This window comes from Scyliorhinus torazame, chromosome 8 (genome assembly GCF_047496885.1).
Source record: "Scyliorhinus torazame isolate Kashiwa2021f chromosome 8, sScyTor2.1, whole genome shotgun sequence".
In the NCBI taxonomy this organism is placed as follows: domain Eukaryota; kingdom Metazoa; phylum Chordata; class Chondrichthyes; order Carcharhiniformes; family Scyliorhinidae; genus Scyliorhinus; species Scyliorhinus torazame.
Window position 1 is genome coordinate 128,796,149 of NC_092714.1, and position 27,844 is coordinate 128,823,992.

At 46.6% G+C, this 27,844-nt stretch overlaps 2 protein-coding genes across 3 annotated transcripts in view; one reads left to right on the forward strand and one right to left on the reverse strand.

Annotated features, from left to right (window-relative positions):
* The window catches only part of sh3kbp1 (SH3-domain kinase binding protein 1), a 442,493-nt gene extending 416,330 nt beyond the window's left edge, over window positions 1-26,163 (forward strand). For both annotated transcript variants that reach the window (XM_072514175.1, XM_072514176.1), the window contains 3 exons: window positions 2,868-3,118; window positions 9,310-9,373; window positions 25,515-26,163. In XM_072514175.1, coding sequence (XP_072370276.1) covers window positions 2,868-3,118; window positions 9,310-9,373; window positions 25,515-25,556 — 357 coding nt within the window. In that variant the 3' untranslated portion in view covers window positions 25,557-26,163. The remainder of the gene's footprint in view (window positions 1-2,867; window positions 3,119-9,309; window positions 9,374-25,514) is intronic.
* Window positions 26,164-26,394: 231 nt separating this feature from the next.
* LOC140428109 (eukaryotic translation initiation factor 1A, X-chromosomal) overlaps window positions 26,395-27,844 on the reverse strand; it is a 45,971-nt gene continuing 44,521 nt past the window's right edge. Inside the window, exon 7 of the mRNA XM_072514178.1 lies at window positions 26,395-26,628. Coding sequence (XP_072370279.1) covers window positions 26,623-26,628 — 6 coding nt within the window. The 3' untranslated portion in view covers window positions 26,395-26,622. The remainder of the gene's footprint in view (window positions 26,629-27,844) is intronic.

Below are 27,844 nucleotides of genomic sequence, written 5' to 3' on the forward strand. Positions count from 1 at the left end.
CAGATTCTGATCCTTTACAAGTGTGCAATGATTGCAAAAGTGTTGCATGAGGTGTAATAATTTGGTGGATAAGAAAAACATCCAACCACACACAAGTGTGGCACAGTGGCTAGTACTGCTGCCTCACAGCACCATGGACCTGGGTTCAATTCCAGCCTTGGGTCACTGTCTGTGTGCAGTTTGTATGTTCTTCCCCTGTCCACATGGGTTTTCTCTGGGTGTTCCGGTTTCTTTCCACAGTCCGAAGGTGTGCAGGTTAGATGGATTGGCCGTGATAAAAAAAAATTGCCGTTTGGTGTCAAAAAGGTTATGGGGTTACGGGGATAGGGTGGGGGCCTGTGTCTAGATAGGGTGCTCTTTCAGAGGGTCGGTGCAGACTCGATGGGTTGAATGGCCTCCTTTTGCACTGTTGGGATTTTATAATTCGCACACAAGTCATACAAAACAGCAAATTGAATAAAATGCATCAGTCCAATACCATTATACTTACTGTGCTCTGAACAGGATTTTTCAAAGAATGAAGCTGGTGCATGTTTACAAGACTCTGTGCTGGATCTCTTATGTCTTGGCTTTGGAATATCACAGATGACCACCGAAGAATATCTGCCACCTGGAAATGAGACTGGAGGGGAGGTTACTTCACCTTCCAGTCACCTGGATTTATTGATCCAAGTAGGATCATAGAATCTCTACAGTGCAAAGGGAGACCATTAGGCCCATCGAGTCTGCACCAACCCTCTGAAAGAGCACCCTACCGAGATCCACTCCCCCACCCTATCCCCTTAACCCTACCTAACCACATCTTTGGACACTAAGGGGCACTTTAGCATGGCCAATCCACCTAACTTGCACGTCTTTGGACTGTGGAAGGAAATCAGAGCACCCAGAGTAAATACATACAGACATGGGGAGAACATGCAAACTCCACACAGTGACCCAAGGCCCCTGGCACTGTGAGGCAGCAGTGCTAACCACTGTGCCGCTCCATGGATGGATTATATCAATGGGGCATTGGCCATCCCATGTAATAGATGATTTTAACCCAGGGGCGCAGTGGTTAGCACTGCTGCCTCACGGAGCTGAGGACCCCAGTTCGATCCCAGCCCCGTGTCACTGTCCGTGTGGAGTTTGCACATTCTCCCCGTGTTTGCGTGGGTCTCACTCCCACAACCCAAACATGTGCAGGGTAGGTGGATTGGTCATGCAACATTGCCCTTAATTGGAAAAAAAAATGGGGGAAAAAAATTTATATTCAAAAAATAGATTATTTTAACCCAACCACTAACAGTTGTAACGCGGCTACTAGCAATGGTAGCAACTCTCCCACCTGCTCCTTCCCACCCAGCAACAGTTGCACCATCTTTGCCGCACCACATTATTGCTGCGCTCTTCTGTACCAGTTTTGTAATCTGAATGATTGGCAACATGACCTTGCTGAGCAATACTATAAGTTACATCTGCTTCCCTCTTTAGCCCTCATACCTGCCTTATCTCTCCTACAAAATTAACAGCCGCATCAGTCTCACTCCTGATCTATTCTCTTGTTCCTTGCTCAAACTTCAAATTGCATTCTCTGTTCTTTGTCTGCCCTCTTTCATTCTGGTGCTTGCTGTTCACATTTTCTATGATGCAATCTTGCAGCCTTTCCAACTTGGACTCTGCTATGTAAGACCTCTCACTTCCCAGTCAATCATTTTAACACTTCACATTCACCAGCAGTTGTATTTCATCTAAAGTGCCTGGACATGGTTACCATTAACAAAGCACACGTGTATGAATCTTCTCTCATTCAGGTCACCATAGTCCTGAGATTCTCTTTCCATTTTAATCTGTCAGGTGGGCTCTAGATTGATCTGGTCCAATCTACAGACCTTTTCCCTTCCTGTCTTCTGCTCTTTCCAACTGTAACAGATTATCTGCTGTATTTTCAGAGACCACGATCTATTCGAAAACCGCCAACAGAGAATTGTTCCAGAGTTCCAGAGAGAATCTTGCTTGTTTCCTCTTTGCACAAATTCTTGGTTCTGAACTGCTAAACAGAAAACACAGCTGACCCAGCCCCACTGCAATTAGATTTACTTTTACCCTTTGCTTCTTAACTGTTTATCCCATGGCAACCTCCAGTCACGTGGGTATTTCTTAGAACCTAATGATGTCATGGGCAAGAAACCAATTAAGCCTCTTTCAGAATACACCCCACCCCCACTATATGACCGTAAGACAAAGGAGAATAATTAGGCCACTCGGCCCATCGAGTCTGCTCCGCCATTCAATCATGGCTGATATTTTCTCACCCCCTTTCTCCTGCCTTCTCCCCATAACCCCTGATCCCCTGTGGTTTTAAAGCACAAACATATGTCACCAAAGCATGTGTCATCACAATATCTGTACAAGTATTTGTAATTAATCTGCACATAGGCTCAAAAATTCAAGGAAACTTTCAAAAATAAATATATCCCATTGTAATTTCTGCACTTTAACTTGGAGAAATGTTTTATGGCTCTTTGTTGCAGGAGGTGTTATTTCTTCCCCTTCCCTCCTCCGTATTACGGTATGGAGTAGAAGTCAGTAGCCTATTATTACTGGACTGCTGGTCTTGCATCAATACTAGAAGATGAGAGATATGTGTGTATATATATTTTGAATGAGTACTGCTTGGCAACTTCTACATTAAACAGAAGGAATGAATTATGATGTGGTTTTAATGCTATATTTTCAAATCGTTTGCAGGATTGATCTGGATCGCTTCCACACCTGTGGGAATATCACTGAATTTTGTTGCTGCTGCTTCCTTGTACTCATTGTGTTCTTCGAAAGCGCTTGACAGCATAGTTTTTATTTGTCTTTCTACACTTGAATTGTCTTAGGTATCGGATAAAACATTGCCACCAAAACCAGGAGCGCCAAATTTACCATCTGGAAGCAATTCACATGCATCAGCCGTCTATGCATTCCACCATGGCATCACTTCTGCAGCTGGGCAGAGACCAAACTCACCATCACAGTACAATACTGATCTCAAGCCAAAGAGTGACAAGACTCACGATCCAATTGAGGAATTGAGAGCACAAATGAAGGAATTGAGAAGTTTCATTGAAATGATGAAGTCTCAGCACAAGTGAGTTGACATTCTGTTACCTACAAGCTAGATATGGAGAGTACAGTACAAAAGCTGAATATTATTATCTATCAAGCTGAGCCGTTGACCTTTTCAGTTATTTAATATCTTAATTATTTTTGAATAGTGTCTCGTTTTACATTATTGAGTATAATAATAATCTTTATTGTCACAATTAGGCTTTCATTAACACTGCAATGAAGTTACTGTGAAAAGCCCCTGTGGGTTTTCCTAACTAAATGTAGCATAACCTAATCTTCTAGGCATCTTTTTCTTCCCTGTAGGCATCCCAACTCTAGATCATATAAGAAATCTGTTAAGGGAGCCCTTTCTGTAGGGCAGTTGAGAAGGGTGAGAGGGGCAGTATACGAGAATGGGGAGAAAGCAAACAGGATGTTAGCTCACCAGTTGAGGAAGCAAGAGTTGGCGAAAGAGATTGGGAAAGTGAAGGACACAGGTGGGAATACAATCCTGGACCCGGCGGGGGTCAATGGGGGGTTTAGGAACTTTTATAGTAAATTGTATGAGTCGGAACCCCCAGATGTGGAAGAGGGGATGAGGCGGTTTCTGGGAGGATTGGATTTCCCGAAGGTTGATGAGGAGCTGGTGGAGGGCCTGAGGTCCCCAATTGGGCTTGTAGAAGTAGTAGAGGGGTTGGAGGTGATGCAACCGGGTAAGGCCTCTGGACCGGACGGGTACCCAGTGGAATTTTGCAAGAAGTTCTCAGGGGTGTTGTGACTGCTGTTGGTAAGGGTTTTCAATGAGGCAAAGGAGTTGGGAGTGCTCCCCCAGATGTTGTCACAGGTGTCGATCTCCCTCAGTTTAAAGCGAGATAAGGACCCGGAAAACTGTGGGTCATATAGACCGATCTCCCTGTTAAATGTAGATGCCAAACTACTGACGAAGATCCTGGCCACGAGGAGCGAAGACTGCTTCCCAGGGGTAATAGGGGCGTACCAGACTGGGTTCGTTAAGGGGAAGCATTTGGCGACCAACATTAGGAGGTTACTTAATGTGATTATGAAGCCTCCAGAGGGATGTGAGGTTGAGGTGGTGGTGACCATGGACGCAGAGAAGGCCTTTGATCGGGTGGAGTGGGAATACTTATGGGAGGTCCTGGGGCGGTTTGGGTTTGGGCAGGGCTTTGTGGACTGGGTCCAGTTGCTATACCAGGCACTGGTGGCGAGTATGCGGACAAATCGGGTGAGATCAGATTACTTCAGGATGCACCGGGGCATGAAGCAGGGGCGCCCACTTTACTCACTGTATTTTGCCTTAGCTAGAGAACAGTTGTCAATGGCATTAAGAACATCGAGGGTCTGGCAGGGGATAGCACGAGATGGAGGGGGGAGCACAGGGTCTCACTTTACGCGGACGATATATTCTGTACATATCGGACCCGCCTGGGGGAGGTTGGAGGGATTATGGGGATATTGGAGCAATTCGTCCGATTTCATCGTACAAATTGAATATGGGTAAGAGTGAGGTCTTTGTGATCCAGGCGAGGGGGCAGGAGAAGAGCCTGGGGGAGGTGCCATTCAAGGTGGTGGGGGGAGAGCTTTCAGTATTTATCTATCCAGGTGGCACGGGAGTGGGAGCGGCTGTATAAGCTGAATTTGGGTCGGTTGGTAAACCAGATGAGGGGGGACTTTCGGAGGTGGGATGCGCTCCTGTTATCATTGGTCGGGTGGGTACAGACAGTTAAGATGACAGTCCTCCCGAGGTTTTTGTTTGTTTTCCAGAGCCTTCCAATTTTTATTCCCAAGGCGTTTTAAAAAAAAGTGAGTGCAGTGATCTCGGGATTTGTTTGGGCGTGCAAAACCCCATGGGTGAAGAAGATGCTACTGGAGCGGGGGCGTTGGGGTGGGGGGCTGGCTCTTCTGAATTTTATTAATTACTATTGGGCAGCGAATAATGTGATGGTCAGGAAGTGGGTAGTGGGGGAGGGTTCAGTTTGGGAACGGGTGGAGGCAGCCCATGTCGAGGAACGGGTTTAGGGTCACTGTTAACGGCACCTCTGCCATTCTCGCTGGCAAGGTACTCCACAAGCCCAGTAGTAATGGCAGCCCTGAGGGTGTGGGACAGTGGAGGCAGCACATGGGGTTGGTGGGAGCGTCGGTATGAGTGCTGGTATGTAATAATCATCGGTTTGTTGGGGGTGTGGGGGCTGGAGGTGGCAGCAGGCAGGGATCGAGAGATTTGGAGAACTGTTTATTGATGAGGGTTTCCTGAGCTTGGAGGAGTTGGAGGAGGAGTTTCAGTTGCCAGGTGGGAATGGGTTCCGGTATTTACAAGTGAGGGAGTTTGTGCGGAGGCAGGTTTCGACCTTTCCGCACTTGCCGCACCGGGGACTGCAGGATAAGGTGGTGTCGAGAACAGGAGTAGGAGAGGGAGCCCGATAGTGGAGGTGAAGAGAAAGTGGGAAGAAGAGCTGGGTGGGGATTGGAGACTGGATTATGGGAGGAGGCCCTGAGGCGAATCAATGCATCCTCGTTGTGCGCGAGGCTCAGCCTGATGCAATTTAAGGTGGGTCTACAGGGCACATGTGGCCCGGATGAGCGGGCTCGTTGAGGGGCTGGAGGATAGGCGTGGTCACTACGGGGGATCCTGCGAACCATGTCCATATGTTTTGGGCATGTCTGAGGCTGAGGGGTTTCTGGCGGGGGTTTGCTGATGTCATGTCAGAGGTGTTAAAAGTAAGGGTGGTGCCGTGTCCAGAGGTGGCGATTTTCAGTGTGTCGGAAGACCCAGGAGCCCACTGGGTGAGAGAAGCCGACGTCTTGGCCTTTGCCTCCCTGGTGACCCGGAGACTGATCTTACTAGGTTGGAGGGACTGGAGCTGCCTAAGTCGGGGGTGTAGATTAGCGACATGGCGGGGTTTCTCAGACTCGAGAAAATTTAATTCGCCTTGAGGGGTTTGTTGCAGGGCTTTGCTCGGAGGTGCGGGGGGGGAGGCATTGGCGAGACGAGTAAGGGCAGGGGAACCAACGGAGCGGGGGGGGGGGGCTGCTGGGGAAGGTGGCATTTATTGCAGGCCAGGGTTTAGAGAACTCCAAAGTGTATCATGGAGTTCACCTGACCGATAACTTTTAATAGATTTTGATTATGGAGAGCACAAGGGCCCACAGGTGTGATGCACCAGGGATCTAAAGTACTTTTAAAACAAAACCATGTTTATTATATGAATCCAGTTAACATTTTATAAACACACAGTAAACATCTTAGCAACTATCAACTCAAATACTTCCCCCAAAGAATACAGTACTCTATAAGTAACCCTTAATCTTTCCTAGCAACATCCATCAGACAAATACCCTCTTTAACAAAGGCATCAGGTTTAAATTCTCTACTGAGAGCAGTTATCACTTTTAAGTTAGCAAGTGCTCTTAAGACATTCTTTTTTGTACAGAGAGAGAGATCAAAATTACACCTTGTTTGGCTGGATGAAGCTCCAACTCTGAAAACTAAACTAAACACACACTGTAGCTGCCAGCTCAAAAACGAAAGTAAAAACAGACAGCCAGCCCAGCTCACCCACACTCTGACATCACTGCAGCTGTTTGATAAACACCCATTTCTTAAAGGTATATCCACTACAGCTATTTGATAAACATCCATTTCTTAAGGGTACTCTCACATGATGCATTGTTTGTGTAAGCCATGTTAGCTGGGGTTTGTTCTCAGGGGGCTGGCAGGGGGGGGGGGGGGGGGGTTGTTGGTTATATTGTTGTGTTTCTGTTTTTGTTGAAATTTGATGGTTAAAATTAAAAATGCCTCAATAACATTTTCTTTAAAAAAAAAAAAAGGAGCCCTTTCTGCTGCTGTTGGTAAACAGTTAATATATCATCATTGTGCCATCAACGAACCTGCCCTGCATTTAACACCTAGGACAGTGATTGGCAAGCAAGGCTAGTGAGTAGGTCGCATGAATGACCCTCCTTCATCTCAATGGGCCTCAAGATTGAAATTCGGATTGTTCACTAATTATTTTAAAAAATAAATTTAGAGTATCCAATTATTTTTTTTTCCAATTAAGGGGCAATTTAGCAAGGGCAATCCACCTACCCTGCACATCTTTTGGGTTGTGGGACCTTGACGCCATGAGGCAGCAGTGCAAACCACTGCGCCGCCCGTTCACTAATCATGACTGCAAGAACTGGTAAGTTCTGTCGATGAATTTTTATGAATCACCAGCAACTGAGCTCTTCACATGACTCCATGAATAAAATTAAATACATTTAATACATGCCAAATATTTCATAACGAGTTATAGAAAATGCTTAATTACTCATACATCAAAACTAAAATCAACTTAATGGTTAAAAAAATATGTAGGGGTGGCACAGTGGTTAGCACTGCTGCCTCATGGCGCTGAGGATCCTGGTTCGATCCCACCCTGGGTCACTGTCCATGTGGAGTTTGCACATTCTCCCCGTGTCTGCGTGGGTCTCACCCCCACAACCCAAAGATTTGCGGGGTAGGTGGACTGGCCATGCAAAACTGCCCCTTAATTGGAAAAAAATAAGTGGGTACTCTAAATTTTAAAAACAATATTTACACTTTGGATGCGGAGGCAGCGCACAGCTCTCGCAGTCAATGTTGTGTGCATTCAGCATGTACCACTTGTCCTTGATTTCCTTCACTTGTCCTTGATTTCCGTGCGTATAACATCAGTCATACTGGTAGGAAAAAAAACTACATGGATGGAAATCAGCGAAATGTGGCAACCCTGCGCAAGGACAATGGTCAACAAAATGTTTTGTGGGCCATACTCAGAACCCAGATGGGCTGCACTCCCCCTCCATTTCCACCCCGGGCTGCAAGTTGCCCATCATTGATCTAGGAACAAAGTGGTATGTCGGATGATATTCAGCTTTTATTGATGACATGTCTGCTGCTCATGGCACTTGCAAGACTTGATGGCTTCATGTTGACTTGCAAAGTCTGATTTGCCCATAGGCTAAGCAGGATTGGAGAGCTCAGTTTCTAGTGATTCATAAAGATTCATTGACCGAACTCATCAGTTATTGCACAAAGGAAAAGAAATAACTGTAAAATGTAACCTTTTTTCTACAAGACAGTAGTTTTTCTAATTCTGTTTTTGATTATTTGATAAACAATGAATAGTAAACACAGTGGTTGGCAGTGATCGCGATACTGATTTGCAAAATGTCTTCTCATGAACCTTGTGCATGAGTTAATAAAAAGGTAGCCATGATCAACATTGGTACTTTAGTACCTTGGTTACTGAATAGTGGTAAATGTTAATGGTGTAAATAGATGCATATATGAAGTACATTTACCTGTATTATGTGACTGTGTGTAGGAGCTTTTCTACTCAAATTAATGAATGTTGCTAAAACACCGTCACTCCAGCCACACTTGTGGCTAGTCGGTGATTTAAATTAGAATAGAATAGAATCCCTACAGTGCAGAAGGAAGCCATTCGGCCCTTCGAGTCTGCAGCAACCCTCTGAAGGAGCACCCTACCTAGGGTCAGACCCCACCCTATCTCCGTAACCCAGTAACCCCACCTAACCTTTTGACACTAAGGGGCAATTTAATAGTGCCAATCCACCTAACCTGCACATCTTTGGAATGTGGGAGGAAACCAGAGCACCCGGAGAAAATCCATGCAGACACTGGGAGAAAGTGCAAACTCCACACAGGCAGTCACCTGAAGCCGGAATTGAACCCAGGTCCCTGGCACTGTGAGGCAGCAGTGCTGACTACTGTGCAACCGTACTACTCCTAATTACTCAAAACCGATACGTAGACTGGGACACTTACTCTTCTTGCATCCCCACCAACACATCCTTCTCATTTATACATTTTGATTTAAAACTATTTTGAGGAAATGGGAAAAGGGTTTGGGTAATTAGAATTAAAAATAGAAAATGCTAGATAAACTTAGTAGATCTGGCAGCAACAATTAACGTTGAGTCCATATGACCCATCCACAGAATTGTAGTTTCTCTCTCCACGGATGCTGTGGATGGATCATATGGACTCAACATTAACTGTTGCTGCCAGACCTGCTGAGTTTATCCAGCATTTTCTGGTTTTATTTTGGTAATTCGATCAAGTTCTAACTTATTCAAGCCTACAAAAACATCAACTTGCATTTATATGAGGCCTTTACCATCGTAAAGAATATAAAAAGTTGAAATGTTGCTACTTTATTTTGGCAGAAAAGAGATCACACAGTTGATGAATGAGTTGGATGAAGAAAAGAAGATTCGTATATCATTGCAAGTGAGTCGTATTTTAATGATGTAAAACTCCATTCAGACAACTGTTACCACATTGCCAGACAGCAGGCAATCGCTGGTTCAGGAATGGGTTCTATATAGTGTCAACAGTGTGCTTTCAAAGGAATAATTTATCTGGATTTAATATCGATTGGATTATTACTTCAATATCCCAACACCTTACTTGCTTTATTTAAAATGGGTTTTAAGCGTCTGCAATATAATCTCTTCACAAACTCATTGATATTGCAGGGACTACACATCAGAATCCATTTAGCATTGGGTGCTATGTTCTAATTTTTCTTGACTTGACTAAATACAAATATAACCTCACTATACCAGATTTAGTTATTTGACTATTTTCATGCAAGGTCTACTGGTTTAATTATGTGTGACTTCCGGTGTCCCTGGCTCCTTTACGTGCAAGAAGTATGTCCAACTTTAGCTCCTGTTAGACCGCTTGATGGCTCTTGAGCTGCGGGTGGACTCACTTTGGAGTATCCACGATGCTGAGGAAGTCGTGGATAGCACGTTCAGTGAGTTAGTCACACCGCAGTTAAAAATTACTGAGGGAGTTAGGAAATGGGTGACCACCAGACAAAGGAAGAGTAGGAAGGCAATGCAGGGGTCCCTTGTGGCCATCTTCCTCCAAAACAGATATACCGTTTTGGATACTGTTACCAGAGATGCCTCACCAGAGGAAGATGGCAGCAGCCAGCTTCAAGGCACCGTGGCTGGCTCTGCTGTGCAGGAGGGCAGGAAAGAGAGTGGCAGAGCTATAGTGATAGGGGACTCAGTGGTCAGAGGAATAAAGGGACATTTCTGCGGACGCAAACGAGACTCCAGGATGGTATGTTGCCTCCCTGGTGCAAAGGTCAAGGATATCTCAGAGCGGCTGCAGGACATTCTGGAGGGGGAGGGTGAAAAGCCAGCTGCATATATGCATCAGCGATATAGGTAAAAAACATGATGAGGTCCTACAAGCTGCATTTAGGGGGTTAGGAGTTAAACTATAAAGTGGGACCTCAAAGGTAGTAATCTCCAGATTGCTACCAGTGCTACGTGCGAGTCAGAGTAGGAATGTCAGGATAGATATGACTTGAGAGATGGTGCAAGAGGGAGGGATTCAAATTCCTGGAACATTGGAACCGGTTCTGGGGGAGGTGGGACCAGTACAAACCGGACGGTCTGCACTTGGGCATGACTGGAATCAATGTCCTAAGGGGAGTGTTTGCTCGTGCTGTTGGGGAGGGTTTAAACAAATGTGGCCGGGGGATGGGGACCCATGCAGGAGGTCGGAGGGAAGTAAAGTGGGGACAGAAACAGAAGGCAGTAAGGGAGAAAGTGAAAGGCAGAGAAACCAAAGTCAAAAATCAAAAAGGGCCAATACAGAGACTGTGGAGAACTCAGTGAATGGGTCCAGTAAGGCTAAGAGAAATAAATCACAGGGAGAATGTACAAAACATGACCAAACAGATGGTCTGAGAAAGCAGGGCAGAGAGCAAGGGAAGTCGAGATTAAACCGCATTTATTTCAATGCAAGAGGCCTGACGGGCAAGGCAGATGAACTTAGGGCATGGATGGGTACATGAGACTGGGATTTTATAGTTATTACTAAGGGAGGGGCAGGTACTAAGGGTGGGGCAGGACTGTCAGCTCAATGTTCCAGGGTACAGATGTTTTGGAAAGATAGTGTTTGGGCAGCACAGTAGCATAGTGGTTAGCATTATGGCTTCACAGCTCCAGGGTCCCAGGTTCGATTCCTGGCTTGGGTCACTGCCTGTGCGGAGTCTGCACATTTTCCCTGTGTCTGCGTGGGTTTCCTCCGGGTGCTCCGGTTTCCTCCCACAGTCCAAAGATGTACAGGCTAGGTGGATTGGCCATGATAAATTGCCCTTAGGTTAGATGTGGTTACTGGGTTACAGGGATAGGGTAGAGGTGTGGGCTTAAGTGGGGTGCTTTTTCCAAGAGCCGGTGCAGACTCGATGGGCCGAATGGCCTCCTTCTGCACTGTAAATTCTATGATATCTATGAGGAGGTAAGAGAGGAGGGGGAGTTGCGTTTTTGATTAGGGAGAATATCACGGCAGTACTGAGAGGAGATATATCCAAGGGTTTGCCCACTAGGTCTATATGGGTAGAACTGACAGATAAGGTACAGATCAGTTTGATAGGATTGTACTACAGGCCCCCAAATAGTCAGCGGGAAATTGAGGAGCAAATATGTAAGGAGATTACAGATAGCTGCAAGGAAAATAGGGTGGTAATCGTTGGGGACTTTAACTTTCCCAACATTGACTGGGACGGTCATAACATTAGGGGCTTGGATGGAGAGAAATGTATTGAGTGTACTCAGGAGGAATTTCTCATTCACTATGTGGATGGCCCGACTAGAGAGGTGGCAAAACTTGACCTCCTCTTGGGAAGTAAGGAAGGACAGGTGACAGAAGTGTTAGCGAATTATCACTTTGGGACCAGTGACCATAATTCCATTAGTTTTAAGATGGCTATGGAGAATGATAGGTCCGTGGCCATGTTACAGGAAACGCACCTGAAACTGATAGATCAGGTTAGGTTGCGCAAAGGATGGGTAGGGCAGGTGTTCCATTCGGGGCTGGATGTGAAAAACAGGGGGGTGGCTATATTAGTGGGGAAGCGGGTAATGTTCGAGGCAAAGACTATAGTGGCGGATAACGGGGGCAGATACGTGATGGTGAGTGGCAAATTACAGGGAGAGATGGTGGTGTTGGTAAACGTGTATGCCCCGAATTGGGACGATGCCAATTTTATGAGGCGAATGCTAGGACGCATCCCAGACCTAGAGACCGGAAAGCTGATAATGGGGGGAGACTTTAACACGGTGTTGGAACCAAGGCTGGATAGGTCGAAGTCCAGGACTGGTAGGAGGCCGGCAGCAGCCAAGGTGCTTAAGGATTTTATGGAGCAGATGGGAGGGGTGGACCCGTGGACATTCAGTAGACCTAGGAGTAAGGAGTTCTCGTTTTTCTCCTATGTCCATAAAGTCTATTCACGCATAGACTTTTTTGTGTTGGGTAGGGCATTGATCCCGAGGGTGAGGGGAACGGAATATACGGCTATAGCCATTTCGGATCATGCCCCACACTGGGTAGACTTGGAGATAGGGGAGGAAACAAGAGGGCGTCCACCCTGGAGAATGGACATGGGACTAATGGCGGATGAGGGGGTGTGCTTAAGGGTGAGGGGATGCATTGAAAAGTACTTGGAACTCAATGACAATGGGGAGGTTCAGGTGGGAGTGGTCTGGGAGGCGTTGAAGGCGGTGGTTAGGGGGGAGCTGATATCAATAAGGACACATAAAGGGAAGCAGGAAAGTAAGGAACGGGAGCGGTTGTTGCAAGAACTTTTGAGGGTGGACAGACAGTATGCGGAAGCACCGGAGGAGGGACTGTATAGGGAAAGGCAAAGGCTGCATGTGGAATTTGACTTGCTGACCACAGGCACTGCAGAGGCACAATGGAGGAAGGCGCAGGGCGTACAGTATGAATATGGAGAGAAGGCGAGCAGATTGCTGGCACACCAATTGAGGAAAAGGGGAGCAGCGAGGGAAATAGGGGGGGTGAGAGACGAAGATGGAGAGACGGAGCGGGAAGCGGAGAGAGTGAATGAAGTGTTTAAGACATTTTATAAAAAATTGTATGAAGCTCAACCCCCGGATGGGAGGGAGAGAATGATGGAGTTTTTGGATCGGCTGGAAATTCCCAAGGTGGAAGAGCAGGAAAGGATGGGATTGGGAGCACAGATCACGGTAGAAGAAGTGGTGAAAGGAATTAGGAACATGCAGACGGGAAAGGCCCCGGGACCGGACGGATTCCCAGTTGAATTTTACAGAAAATATTTGGACTTGCTCGCCCCGCTACTGACGAGGACCTTTAACGAGGCAAAGGAAAGGGGACAACTGCCCCCGCCCGACTATGTCAGAAGCAACGATATCGCTTCTTTTAAAGAAGGAAAAGGATCCGCTACAATGCGGGTCCTACAGACCAATCTCCCTCCTCAATGTAGATGCCAAGGTCTTGGCCAAGGTAATGGCAATGAGAATAGAGGAATGTGTCCCGGGGGTGGTTCATGAGGACCAAACTGGGTTTGTGAAGGGGAGACAGCTGAACACGAACATACGGAGGTTGTTAGGGGTAATGATGATGGCCCCACCAGAGGGTGAAACGGAGATAGTAGTGGCGATGGATGCCGAGAAAGCATTTGATAGAGTGGAGTGGGATTATCTGTGGGAGGTGTTGAGGAGATTTGGGTTCGGAGAGGGGTATGTTAGATGGGTGCAGCTGTTGTATAGGGCCCCAGTGGCGAGTGTGGTCACGAATGGACGGGGATCGGCATATTTTCGGCTCCATAGAGGGACAAGGCAGGGATGTCCTCTGTCCCCATTACTGTTTGCACTGGCGATTGAGCCCCTGGCGATAGCGCTGAGAGGTTCCAAGGGATGGAGGGGAATACTTAGGGGAGGAGAAGAACACCGGGTATCTTTATATGCGGATGATCTGCTACTATATGTGGCGGATCCAGCGGAGGGGATGCCAGAAATAATGCGGATACTTGGGGAGTTTGGGGATTTTTCAGGGTATAAATTGAACATGGGGAAGAGTGAGCTGTTTGTGGTGCATCCAGGGGAGCAGAGTAGAGAAATAGAAGACCTACCGTTGAGGAAGGTAACAAGAGACTTTCGTTACCTGGGGATCCAGATAGCTAAGAATTGGGGCACATTGCACAGGCTAAATTTGACGCGGTTGGTGGAACAGATGGAGGAAGATTTCAAGAGATGGGATATGGTAGCATTGTCAATGGCAGGGAGGGTGCAGGCAGTTAAGATGGTGGTCCTCCCGAGATTCCTCTTTGTGTTTCAGTGTCTCCCGGTGGTGATCACGAAGGCTTTTTTCAAAAGGATAGAAAAGAGTATCATGGGTTTTGTTTGGGCCGGGAAGACTCCGAGAGTGAGGAAGGGATTCTTACAGCGTAGTAGGGATAGGGGGGGGCTGGCACTACCGAGCCTAAGGGAGTATTATTGGGCCGCTAATATTTCAATGGTGAGTAAGTGGATGGGAGAGGAGGAAGGAGCGGCGTGGAAGAGATTAGAGAGGGCGTCCTGTAGGGGGACCAGCCTGCAGGCTATGGTGACAGCCTCATTGCCGTTCTCACCAAGGAACTATACCACGAGTCCGGTGGTGGTAGCTACACTGAAGATTTGGGGACAGTGGAGACGACATAGGGGAAAGACCGGAGCACTGGGGGGGTCCCCGATAAGAAACAACCATAGGTTTGCCCCGGGGGGAATGGATGGGGGATATGGAATGTGGCAAAGAGCAGGTATAACGCAATTGAAAGATCTATTTGTGGATGGGAAGTTTGCGAGTCTGGGAGCGCTGACCGAGAAATATGGGTTGCCCCAAGGGAATGCATTCAGGTACATGCAATTGAGGGCTTTTGCGAGGCAACAGGTGAGGGAATTCCCGCAGCTCCCGACACAAGAGGTGCAGGACAGAGTCATCTCAAAGAAATGGGTGGGGGACGGTAAGGTGTCGGATATATATAGGGAAATGAGAGACGAAGGGGAGACTATGATGGACGAACTAAAAGGGAAATGGGAAGAAGAGCTAGGGGAGGAGATTGAGGAGGGGATGTGGGCAGATGCCCTAAACAGGGTAAACTCGTCGTCCTCGTGCGCCAGGCTAAGCCTGATTCAGTTTAAGGTATTACACAGGGCACATATGACTGGAACACGGCTCAGTAAATTTTTTGGGGTGGAGGATAGGTGTGCGAGGTGCTCGAGAAGCCCAGCGAATCATACCCATATGTTTTGGTCATGCCCGGCACTACAGGGGTTTTGGATGGGGGTGACAAAGGTGCTTTCGAAAGTAGTAGGAGTCCGGGTCGAACCAAGCTGGGGGTTGGCTATATTTGGGGTTGCACAAGAGCCGGGAGTGCAGGAGGCGAAAGAGGCCGATGTTTTGGCCTTTGCGTCCCTAGTAGCCCGGCGCAGAATATTGCTAATGTGGAAAGAAGCCAAGCCCCCGGGGGTGGAGACCTGGATAAATGATATGGCGGGGTTCATAAAGTTAGAGCGGATTAAGTTTGTCCTAAGGGGGTCGGCTCAAGGGTTTACTAGGCGGTGGCAACCGTTCGTCGAATATCTTGCGGAAAGATAGATAGGGGAGAACAAAGAAGGCAGCAGCAGCGGCCCAGGACTTGGCGGGGGGGGGGGAGGGATGGGGGGGGGGATGGGGGTGGTGGTGTGTGGCCTGAGACAAGGCAGTTGCCAATTAGGGCTAGTTTTTATTTTTTGTTATTTAATATTTATTTATTTGTTGTTTTTGTTTAAATTTAAAAAGGTCATTATTATCTGTATTGTTACAATGTTGTGTAAAGGATGCACAATGTACTGTGTTGGTTGACCAAAAATTTTCAATAAAATATTATTTAAAAAAAAAAGAGAATGATAGGTCCGGCCCAAAAGTTAAAATTCTAAATTGGAATAAGGCCAATTTGATGGTGTTAAACAGGTACTTCAAAAGTTGAGTGGGGATTTGTTGGCAGGCAAAGCGACTGCTGGTAAGTGGGAGGCTTTCAAAAGTGTGTCAACTAAGGTTCAGGGTGAGCACATTCGTTTTTGAGTGAAGGGCAAGGCTGGTAGAAGTAGGGAACCCTGGATGACTTGGGATATTGAGGCCATGGTCAAAAAGAAGAAGGAGGCATATGACATGCATAGGCAGCTGGGATCAAGTGGATCCCTTGAAGAGTATAAAGGTTGTCAGAGTAGAGTTAAGAGAGAAATCAGGAGGGCAAGAAAGGGATATGAGATTGCTTTGGCAGATAAGGCAAAGGAGAATCCAAAGAGCTTCCAGATATACATAAAGGGTAAAAGATTAACTAGGGAGAGAGTAGGGCCTCTTAAGGATCTATATGGTCATCTATATGCGGATCCACAAGAGATGGGTGAGATCCTAAATGAATATTTCTCTTTGATGTTTACTGTTGAGAAAGGCATGGATGTTAGGGAACCTGGGGAAATGTTCCCTTCCAGTCGGGGAACACTTCAGCAGTCACGGGCATTCAGCCTCTGACCTTCGGGTAAGCGTTCCCCAAGGCGGCCTTCAGGACACGCGACAACGCAGAATCACCGAGCAGAACTTATAGCCATGTTCCGCACACATGAGTACGGCCTCAACCGGAAACTTGGATTCATGTCGCATTACATTCACCCCCCACCATCTGGCCTGGGCTTGCGAAATCCGACCAACTGTCCTAGCTTGAGACAATTCACGCTTCTTTAACCTGTGATTATCCCTCTCTCCAATTGCTCTGTCTGGACCTGTAAAACTTAATTACCTGCAAAGACTCGCATTCAAAGTATCGTATTGCATCTTTGACTTTGTCTATATATATGTTTCTGGAACCCACCTCTTCATTCACCTGAGGAAGGAGCAGTTCTGGTCACCCTATTATAGAAAGGACATTATTAAACTAGAAAGAGTGCAGAAAATATTTATATGAATGGTACCGAGACTTAATAGTTTGAGTTATAAGGAGAGGCTGGATAGACTGGGATTTTTTTCCCTGGAGCGTAGGAGGCTTAGGGGTGATCTTATCGAGGTCTATAAAATAATGAGGGGCATAGATAAGGTAGATAGTCAACATATTTTCCCAAAGGTAGGGGAATCTAAAACTAGAGGGCATAGGTTTAAGGTGAGAGGGGAGAGATTCAAAAGGATCCAGAACGGCAGTTTTTCACACACAGGGTGGCGAGTGTGTGGAACGAGCTGTCAGAGGCAGTAGTAGAGGCGGGTACAGTTCTGCCTTTTAAAAAGCATTTAGACAGTTATATCGGTAAGATCGGTATAGAGGGATATGGGCCAAATGCGGGCAATAGTGGTAAAAACTGGGCGGCATGGACAAGTTAGGCTGAAGGGCCTGTTTCCATGCTGTAAACCTTTATGAACGTCTATGAACCCAAAGATGTGCAGGGTTGGTGGATTGGCCACGATAGATTGACCCTTAATTGGAAAACAAAATGCCCGTAAAATGGTGGCGAGCTGCCACCTTAACCGCAGTACTCTGTGGTGTAGGTACACCCACAGTTCTGTTAGTGAGGGAGTCCCAAGTTTCTGACCTGGCAACAGTGAAGGAATGGTAATGTAATTCCAAATTAGGATGTATGACTTGGAGTGGAACTTGCAAGGTGGAGTTGTCCCATGTGTATGCTACCCTCGTCCATCTGGGTGATAGAGGCTGGGGGTTTGGAAGATGCTGTTTCAGGAGCCTTAGCGAGTTGCGACAATGCATTGATAGATGGCACACACTACTGCCCACTGTCAGTCAGTGATTGAGGAGTGAATGTTTAAGTTGGTGGATGGGGTACTGATCAAGTGAGCTGCCATGTCCTGGTTGGTGTTGAGTTTCTTAAGTGTTCTCAGAGCTGCACACACCCAGGCAACTGGAGAGCATTCCATCACACTCCTGACTTGTAGGTGATGGACAGCTTTGGGAAGCTGCAGAATTCCCAGCCTCTACATTCTCTTCCAGCCTCAGTATTTATATGGCTGGTTCAGTACTTTCTGATTAGTTGGCAACCCACAGGATGCCAATTATGGGGTTTCAGTGATGGTGATACCACTGAATATCAAGGGAGATGGTCATTGCCTTGCACATGTATGGATGAATGTTACTTACCAATTATCAGTCCAAGCCTGAATGTTGTCCAGGTCTTGCTGCATGCAGATATGGACTGCTTCCTTGTGTGAAGTATGATTCCAATGATTCCTATTGACTTCAGCTTTGGTCAGGCAACCAACTCGTCATTATCGTATTGCCATATGTGGGACCTTGGCTGCTGCAGTTCAATACTGATGACACAACATTGGCTATCAAAGACTGAAACAACTTCCAGTGGCGGCCATGAGCGGAGCGATTGCACAAATGGTGGCTCTCGTCTAGAAATCTAGGTTAAGGCCCTTTAACCCCAACAAATGAGCACCAAAAGAGCGAAAAATCCCCCAAATAAACCTCCCATCGACCGTAATGCCGCCCCAAACGGCGAGGAACCAGCAATCCAGCCGAAAAACTTCTAGAGAGGAGGAGAGGGAAACCTCAGCTTCTGACAGGGGAGCCCACGTGGCGGCAAGGAACTGACAACAAACGGTCCCACAGACTTTCCAGCACAGTCCCTGGCTTTGATGGAGAACATGGTGGGTTTCATCAACTCCGAGCTCCAGAAGCTTAGCGGCCGTGGGGGCGGCAGTTGAAGCTGCGATGGCTCCCATGAAGGAGGCCATGAGCAAATTGGAGCGGAAGCTGAGGACCAAGAGGCAACAACATGGGACCTCGACAAAGCCGCCATGGACCAAGGCGGTCGGATGACAGCCATCAGAGCCGAGGTGGCGAGGCTGGTCAAGGTACAGAATGGGCTGAAGGAGTAAATCGATGACCAGGAGAACCAATCACGTCGGCAAAACTTGCGGATCGTGGGGCTGCTAGGAGGTACGGAGGGGAGGAGCCCCACGGAATACGTGGCAGCGATGCTCGTGCAGCTGGTCAGTGAGGAGGACTTTGCCAAACACCAGGAGGTAGATCGTGCCCACAGGTCACATTAGCAGCAGTCCAAGGCGGGGGAGCCACCACGGGCGATGATTGTGAGGCTCCACCAGTACCAGAATAAAGAACAGATCCTGAGGTGGGCGAAAAGTATGAAGGCATGCAAGTGGGAAACATATTACATCCACTTGTACCAGGACATTAGAACAAACCTGGCCAAGCACCGGGCAGAATTTAATGGGGCTAAATCCACACTGTACAAAAGCAAAATGCAATTTGGCTTGCTCTACCCCACCAAACTTTGGGTCACCTTTCAGGGCAAGGAGGAGACCATCAGGTTGTGCAGAGACACAACCTGAGAAATAGGAATAGAGGGCAGTAAATGCAGCATGGGCCTTGGGGATCCAAGAGGGGCAGAAGTGAACACACATGGCAGGCAGTGGATGGGGGGTGGGGACAGGGGAGAGAAGTATACTATTTGGGGAATCCAACCATTGAGGGGAGCTGCTGCAGTAGCAAATGGGCTGGCGTACGGAGGTGTAGTGACGGAGGAGGCCGTGGCACACCTCTCCGGGAGGGAGGAAGCGCCTGGCAGGAGGGAAGAGGAAAACAGAAGTTCAGGGAGGGAGAGATCACATGGGTAGGGGGGCTGGGGTGATGCAGGTGGCGGGGGGAGAGGGAAGAGGGTAGATGACTGGCTGCAACATGTCGTAATGGTGACAATGAAAACGAGGAAGCAGACAGTGGCCATCTTGAATGGCCCGAGCGGTGGGCAAGCTCTAACAAACAGGGCCAGATTCACAGGATGAGTATGGTTGACCCCACAGGGGCAGGGAAGCAGAGCCGCCCCCTAACAGAATACCTACATGGAGCATGAGACGCCTCCAGAGGCCGGGGAAAGATCCAGAGTCCTCTCCCATCTCAAAAGCCTGAGGGTAGACTGAGCCTTCCTACAGGAGATCCATCTAAGAAAGAGGGACCGACTGCGGGTAAGGAAGGGCTGGGTGGGACAAATGTTTCATGTGTGTTTAGACACCTGGGCAAGGGTGGTGGCCGTAATAGTCAGCAGGATAGTAGCGTTCACGGCGACAAATACAATGATGGATCCAGTGGGCCGATTCGTTATGGTCAGCGGGACCCTGGCGTGCGGCCCGTGGTATTGGTAAATATACATGCCCTCAACTGGGATGAAGCAGAGTTTGTCAAGAAAACTAAGGCCGGAATCCCTGACCTAGACACCCACTGACGTATCATGGGGGGTGACTATAATTGTGTGCAAGACCTGAAAATGGCAGAGTCAATCCCAGAGAGAGCCATAATAGGAATGGCTTGAGGGCTAAACACCTTTATGGAGCAGATGGGGGGCGTAGACTCGTGGAGGTTCAACCACCTGAGAGAAAGAGTTCTCCTTTTCCCACTCATGTACAGGTTGAAAATCCCTTATCCAAAATGCTTGGGACCAAGTGTGTATCGGATTTTCAGAATATACTGCGCATGTTCGGCCAGCATTGGGAACTGAGTATATGTAGCGTGGATTGGGAATTACGCATATCCCGGGAGCCTTGTGGGATTTCCCACTTGTGACTCCACATCGGCGCTGAAAAAAAAGTGCAAATTTAGGAATTCTTCGGAATTTCAGATAAGGGATGCTCAACATGTATAGACTTTTTAAACATAGGGAAAATGGTACTACCAGGGGTAGTGAAGGCAGAATACTCCACGATCGTAATCTCCGACCATGCGCTTCATTATATGGACGGAAAGTTGGAGAAGCCCAACATCTCCCCCCCCCCCCCCCCCCCCATGGAGGCTGGCTACAACTCTCCTGGCCAATAGGGATTCCTGCACAAAAATATCTCCAAGCCATTGACAGTTATGTAACATGAAACCAGAACGGGGAGGTCTTGCCCTCCACGTTTTTAGGAGGCACTGAAGGTGGAGATCAGGGGAAATCATAGCTTATAGGGCCCTTAGGAAGAGAGAAAGGGCAGCCAAGCAGCAGCAGATCAACTCCATACAGGAGGTGGATGGGCGGTACTTCTCGGCCCCAATCATGGAACTGCTGGGAAGAGGAAAAAAGCTGCAGATGGAATTTGATCGGCTCTCCACGAGGAAAACAGTCCACCAGCTCCATCAGTCACTGGGAGCCTTCTACGAACATGGAGACAAAGCCAGCCGCATGCTGGTGCATCAACTAAGAAAGCAAGCTGCCGCAAAGGAAGTAGTGCAACTTAAGGACAGGAATGGTAGAATAGTGGAGAAACCCCAAACAAGGTTAACGAGGCCATTGCAAACTTTTACCGGGGACTGTACACCTCCAAGTCCTCAGAAGGAGAGTCAGAGATTAAACTGTTCCTGGAAATGCTGGTGGTAGAGGAGGAAAAGAGACCAGGAAGCACCGCCCGGGCTGGATGAGATCATGGAATGCAATTCCATGCAGTCTGAGGAGGCACCGGGACCAGACGGGTTTCCGATAGACTTTTACAAAACATTTGCACATCCCGCACTTGCAGGAAATGTTCAACGATTCGTTGTCGAAGGGGGCCCTACCACCCATGCTGGCACAGATCTCGATCTCATTGATTCCCAAAAAGGGCAAAGACCCGACAGATGGTGGATAATACAGACCCATATGTCTCTTAAATGCTGATGCGAGCAGAGAAGATCGAGGAGTACAAGATTATGAGCGGCATGGACAGGGTGGATAGGGAGCAGATGTTCCACTTAGTTGAAGGGTCACTTACAAGTAGACACCAGTTCAAGGTCGGGGGCAGGAGATTATGGGGTGATAGGGGGGATTTGAGGAAAAGCCTTTTTACCCAGAGGGTGATGACGGTCTGGAACGCACTGCCTGGGAGGGTGGTAGAGGCGGGTTGCTTCACATCCTTTAAAAAGTACCTGGATGAGCACTTGGCATGTCATAACATTCAAGACTATGGGCCAAGTGCTGGCAAATGGTATTTGAGTAGACAGGTCAGGTGTTTTTCATGTGTCGATATAGACACGATGGATGAAGGGCCTCTTCTGTCCTTTATTATTCTGTGATCCTAGCGAAAGCACTGGCGAGACGCCTGGAGAGTTGCCTGCCAGAAGTAATCACGGAAGATCAGACCGGGTTTGTGAAGAGCAGACAACTAACAACGAACACACGATGCCTGCTGAATGTAATAATGACCCCACCTGGGGAGGAGGCACCCAAATTGATCATCTCCCTGGACGCTGAGAGAGCCTTCAATCAAGTAGAATCGAAGTCCCTCATGGAGGTATTTGAAAGGTTTGGGTTTGGATGAGGGTTCACCACGTCGGTGAAACTTCTGTACAGCGCTCCCATGGTGAGTGTGCAGACGAACGCCACCAGCTCCAAGTACTTTCGGCTGCATAGGGAAATGAGGAAGGGGTGCCCGTTGTCCCTGCTTCTGTTTGCACTGGAAATTCAGCCACTGGTCATCGCTCTTAGATCATCAGAGTGGTGGACAGGCATTTGAAGAGGGGGCAGGGAGCGTAAGAGTTTCATTCTAGACCGATGATCTGCTCCTCTACATGTCGAAATGCCTGGCCAGTATGGGAAAGATAACGGAACTCCTTAAAGAGTTAGGTGCATTCTCAGGTACAAGCTCAACCTGGGGAAGAGCAAAATCGTCCCGGTGAATTCCCTAGGGGGAGGAGACGGGCTGAAGGAGTTACGTTCTCACTAGCGGGAAGGGTATAGTGATCAAAATGAACGTTCTACCTGGATTCCTCTTCATATTTAGATCGCTCCCGATCTTCATCTCCAAATCCTTCTTCACCAGGTTTGATAAGCTAATCATGACCTTTGCCTGGAGGGGAAAGGTTCCAAGGATAGGAAAAGCCATCTTGCAGAGAGTGGCACGTGGGAGGCCTGGCCCTGCATCACCTTCCTATTCTACCACTGGGTGGCGAACGCAGAGGGAGTGAAGGGGTGGCTGAAGGAGCCGGAGGCAAAATGGGTCCAAATGGAGGAGGCCTCCTGCCCAGGGACGTTTTTCCGGGCACGACCCACCATTGCACTCCTGCTGCTGCCCCCCCCCCCCCTTTTCCAGGCTCGAAGAGCCCAGTGATAGCCACATTAAAGACCTGGAACCAGTTCAAGCGCCACTTCAAACTTGGTATCTCTATGGAGGCCCCCATCTGCAACAACCATAAGTTCGCTCTGGTGAAGATGCCACATTTTGGGCTTGGAAGGACAGAGGGACCTCGAGGGTGAAGGACATGTACATGGACGGTACAGTAGCGACCCTGGGAGAAGTGTCTGAGAAGCTCCAACTCCTGAAAGGGAAGGAGTTTGGTACTTGCAGCTGTGCGACTTTCTCCACAAGGAGGCCAAGACCTTTCCCCAGTTACCCGGACACACGCTTTTGGACAAATTGGTAGCCATAGCTGAATGGAGACAAATGTGGTGACATATACAGACGACTCATAGAAGAGACCAGGTTAAAACGTGATGGAAATGTGGGGAGGAACTGGATGTGGAGACAGGTGAAACTCTGGATCGAGGTGCCGCACAGGGTCAACTGCACCTCCTCGTGCTCAGGGCAAAAACCTGGTCCAGGAAGGTGGTATACAGTACGCACCTAACCTGATTACGCATGAGCGGATTCTTCCCGGAGGCGGGGGACAAGTGTGAGTGGTTACAGTGGTGTCCAGCCAATCTGGTCCTGCCCCAGGCCTCCTTCCAGGCCATGTCCAGGGTTGTGGGGAGCCATGCCCATTTGTGGCGGTCTTTGGGATGTTAGAGCGTCCAGAGCTCTTCACCGGGAAGGCGGCAGACACCCTGGATTTTACCTGATCGCCCAGCTTAGACTTCTGCTGGGGTGGACGTTAGCAGAGCCTCGGAGTGGATCTCAGACCTGACTGAATTCCTAAAGCTTGAAAAGATAAAATTCTCAATCAGGGGTCGGAGGAGATTCCACAACATGTGGAGAACATTTTCCAACCTCTTTGAGGACCTGTTCATAGCCAGCAACTGGGGAGGTGGTGGACACAGGATGGGAGCGCAAGTAATGGTGTGGGGGAGGAGAGCCGCTGAGAAAAAGGGAATTTGCACTCGACACGGGGGGTAATGGGTGGAGGGTCTTATGGGGAGGGGTGCAGGCCTCTCGCACGTAAGAAACTGGGGAAGCAGTAAAATCTATTCACCCTCGCAAATGGAGGATTCAACATGACTCTCCCTATCACTATAAGTATGAATACAATTCTCGAAGTATACCATTGAAAATAAGGAACCGTGACTAGGATCACCAACGTGACAACCTGTAAATAATATGCCATTTCGATTGTTTTCTTTCTTCTCTGCTTGTTCTGTCTTGTGTAAAGTTTGATATTGTGTTGCAACTCCAATAAAAATATATTTTTTTAAACACTGGAACATCTTAATGTTATAAATGGGGCTCTTCTCCATTTTCTATTTCTCTCAGTGGTGGCGCTTTTGATGCCCCCAGTGAACGTGAACAAGAACATAATCCCGGTTTAATTTCCAGTCTCGACTGAGGGAGTGCTACTGTCAGTGGTGCCTCCTTTCACATAACCGGCTAAGCAGAGGTCTGTGTTCTGGTTTGTCCCTAAATTATGAAAGTGGCTATATGTTTCAAGTTTGTTTTATTCAATCTTCGTCAAACATTCTCTTGTTGCAAAACACTCAGACTGCTCTTCTTGTCCCCAGTTATATGGGCCGTGAGCAACGGATGATAAATTTTGAACGCGATCTTTAAAAATATTTTGACTCTTAATTTTAAGCTCCTAAGAGGCTTAGAAGGCTGTCTAAACGCATTTTGTTAATGCACCGTGTTTGACACCTCTGTATAATTCGGTAGAACCGCCAAACAAATAATTTCCTAATTACAGCCATTCAATACCTCTGCAATGCCAAGGTTTGACTGCACTTTGACTAGCGTTGGAACAGTAGAAAAACAGGCTGGCAGTCCAGCCATGGAGCTTTTACACTTGTGTTTAATGATAATCTGCATACCAGCTAGAATTGACAATCGCATATTTTAAGGACTGCTACAATTAAATCTCAAATAATGCCCACTGCAGAATATATTTTCTCTTTACACTTAGCAATTTTCTCCACACCCTACTGGTTGCCACAACTTGCACAACCAGAACTGCATGCTGTTGTACACATCATCACATTGCTTCCTTCTATATCCAGCAAAATGGAGGAACTGTATTAATAGCAATGTTTGGACAGAGTACCAGAAGAGTGCTCTGTGGTTTTGGGGAGATGGAAAGTACAGGCTGGATGCTTCTCCATGGCAGTTCCTTGTAACTGAGAATTCAACAATGGAGAATTGTATCAGCTGGGAGTGCATCAGGTCATCCTTACTAAACAACTCATGTTCTGCCATATTCAGCTAAATGTTAAATCGGAGGATGAAAAACTGCTAATGTGTGACTAGATGGGCATGTTAATCAATGATTGTGGCATTCTTGAATATGATTGGTTTTCACTACCTATCCCAGTGTGCTTGATCAATTTGATACAGGTGCCATGTCCACGCGGTTCATTAAGATCCTCAAGAAACTCATCAATTTTTTTCTTTACAGCTGGAAGTGGAAGGAATTAAGAAAACACTTCAATCAAAGTGATAGTTCCCCAAATTGAATGCTGCAGTGACACTTCTGATTGCTTCAGGACTTAAGTTGCAATGCAGCCAAATTTAGTTTTGTGCCAAATTCATTTTGTAAAAGTTTATCCCCATGCATATTTTCTAAACAGATTCTCAAGTTTTGTAATGCAAAATAGTCTTGGTCACATAATTGCAGTAATTTTACTATGGCCCCTGTACTAAATGCACTGATGTCCAAATGGCTAAAGCTGGAGGTTTAATGCATATATTTTTGTGTATGTATATAAAATATATATACACAATGAATTAATTCAGGCACATAGCCCATACTGGTACAATGATATTTTGCAATAAAGTAATGTTTGGGTGCCAGTTTATATATGCCTGACTTTTTTTGTTGTCCATTTATTTTTTCTGCATTGACGTTTGTTCATTTTCTCTGATGCAGTATCACATCCATTAAATATTGTTTTCATCTGTTGTCAAATGTTCTTTTTGGGTGCTTTGTAACTTGAAATTATCCCTCAAAGTACAGCAATGAGTTTAGTGACAACCACATTCATGTATGAAATGGTGCCTGAGCAAATTCCTTATTAAAGAATGTTGGCACAGTGTGCCCAAATAAATGTACTTCCATTGGAATTATTTCAGAGATTAGAACTGCATTTCAGGTTGATTTATTAAATACATCATTGCTATTTTCAAAAAGATTGCCTGGATATTTCCTTTAATGGTGCAAGAAAAATTAAACAGTGCTAGAAAATTAGTTGGAACATGAATAAGATTTATTACACTTTGTTCCAGTGTGAACCCACCCTGGTCATCTCCCACTCACTGCACAACACAGAAACCAGATCTCAGGTTTAACATTTTATTGTAAAAGGGTGCACTTCCTCCCAAACTCATGCCATATCCTTTTGTATTCTCATGACTAAAGAATATATAAATACACAAAGATTTGTAAAATTAAAAAAAAGTTACAGAATGGATTTTTCTTAAAATCAACTTGTCATGCTCATGTAAAATCCAAAAAGAAAATTCAATTCGAAGCTTGGTACAGGGTGAAATCCAAATTCAATCCCACTTTAGATCTGTAAGAAAACATTAGAAAAATATAAAAATCTAAATGCTGGCAATAAAGGGATTTCAGGTTAATCATAGCAGTGGAGATAAATATCAGCAAGAAAAGATACTCCACTCTTAAACATTAGGCTGAGCAGACACAATATTGGTGCAATCCAAGTGAATCAACAGGCAGTGTGCCATTCATTTAGATCATTGTTGATCTCTGTATTAGCCCACCTTAATACTTTGAAATTTCCATCAGTCCTTTTAAATTTGTTCATGAGATGTGGATGTCACTGGCTGGGCCAGCATTTATTGCCCATTCCTAATTGCCCTTGAACACCATGGGACATTTAAGAATCAAAACACATTGCTGTGGATCTGGAGTCACATAGGTCAGACTAGTATCATCTATTTGGAGAATAAACGTATCCAGGGAATTTGATCCCAGCCATCTTGCCATGATTGGTAGGAAATGATAGAATAGAACATCTAGAAGTGAAATATGTTTAATGAATAGGCAACATGGATTTTAGAAGGGAAAATCTCACCAACCTTGGTAAGAGTAAACAATAGACTACTGAATAAGGTCAGAATGCAGTCAGTTGTCAAATGTGGTACTGGATTGCTCATACTTCAAGGCAGACAGAGTGGAAGTAAAACAGTTAGTTATTCAGAGGCTGGGGCCATTAGTTTTCAGGGACAGTCAATCTTAAGGACATTAATAAATTTACAGAATAGGTAAATAATTAACAAATGAAGTTCAACACAGGTTGCCAGTCTAGTTATGGTAAAAGAACAGAGATCCCAGAGTACAAATTCATCAATCACAGTTGCACCACAGGTTGACAAGGCCATATATAAAGTACAATGGAGGGACAGAATTGAAAAGTAGGGAAATTATGCTAAACCTGCATCAAACCCTGGTTAGATTGCAAGAGTACTTGTGTTCTGGTTACCGTATTGGAAAGAGACACTGGAGAGGGTGCAGAGATGATTTTCAGGCTAGGTCTCTTCTCTTGCAAAAGAGGTCTTTAAAATTGCAAAAGGTTTTGAGAATGGGTAAAGTGAGAATGTTTCCAGTTGTGGGACAACAGTATGACTATAGGTCAACAATATCAGTTCAGTCAGCAAGAAATCAACTAAGAATCAAAAAAGCTTCTTTGCCCAAGGTGGTGAGAATGTGAATCTTGCTAGCACCAAGTGGTTGAAGCAAATGGCAAAGATGTATTAGAGAGGCTG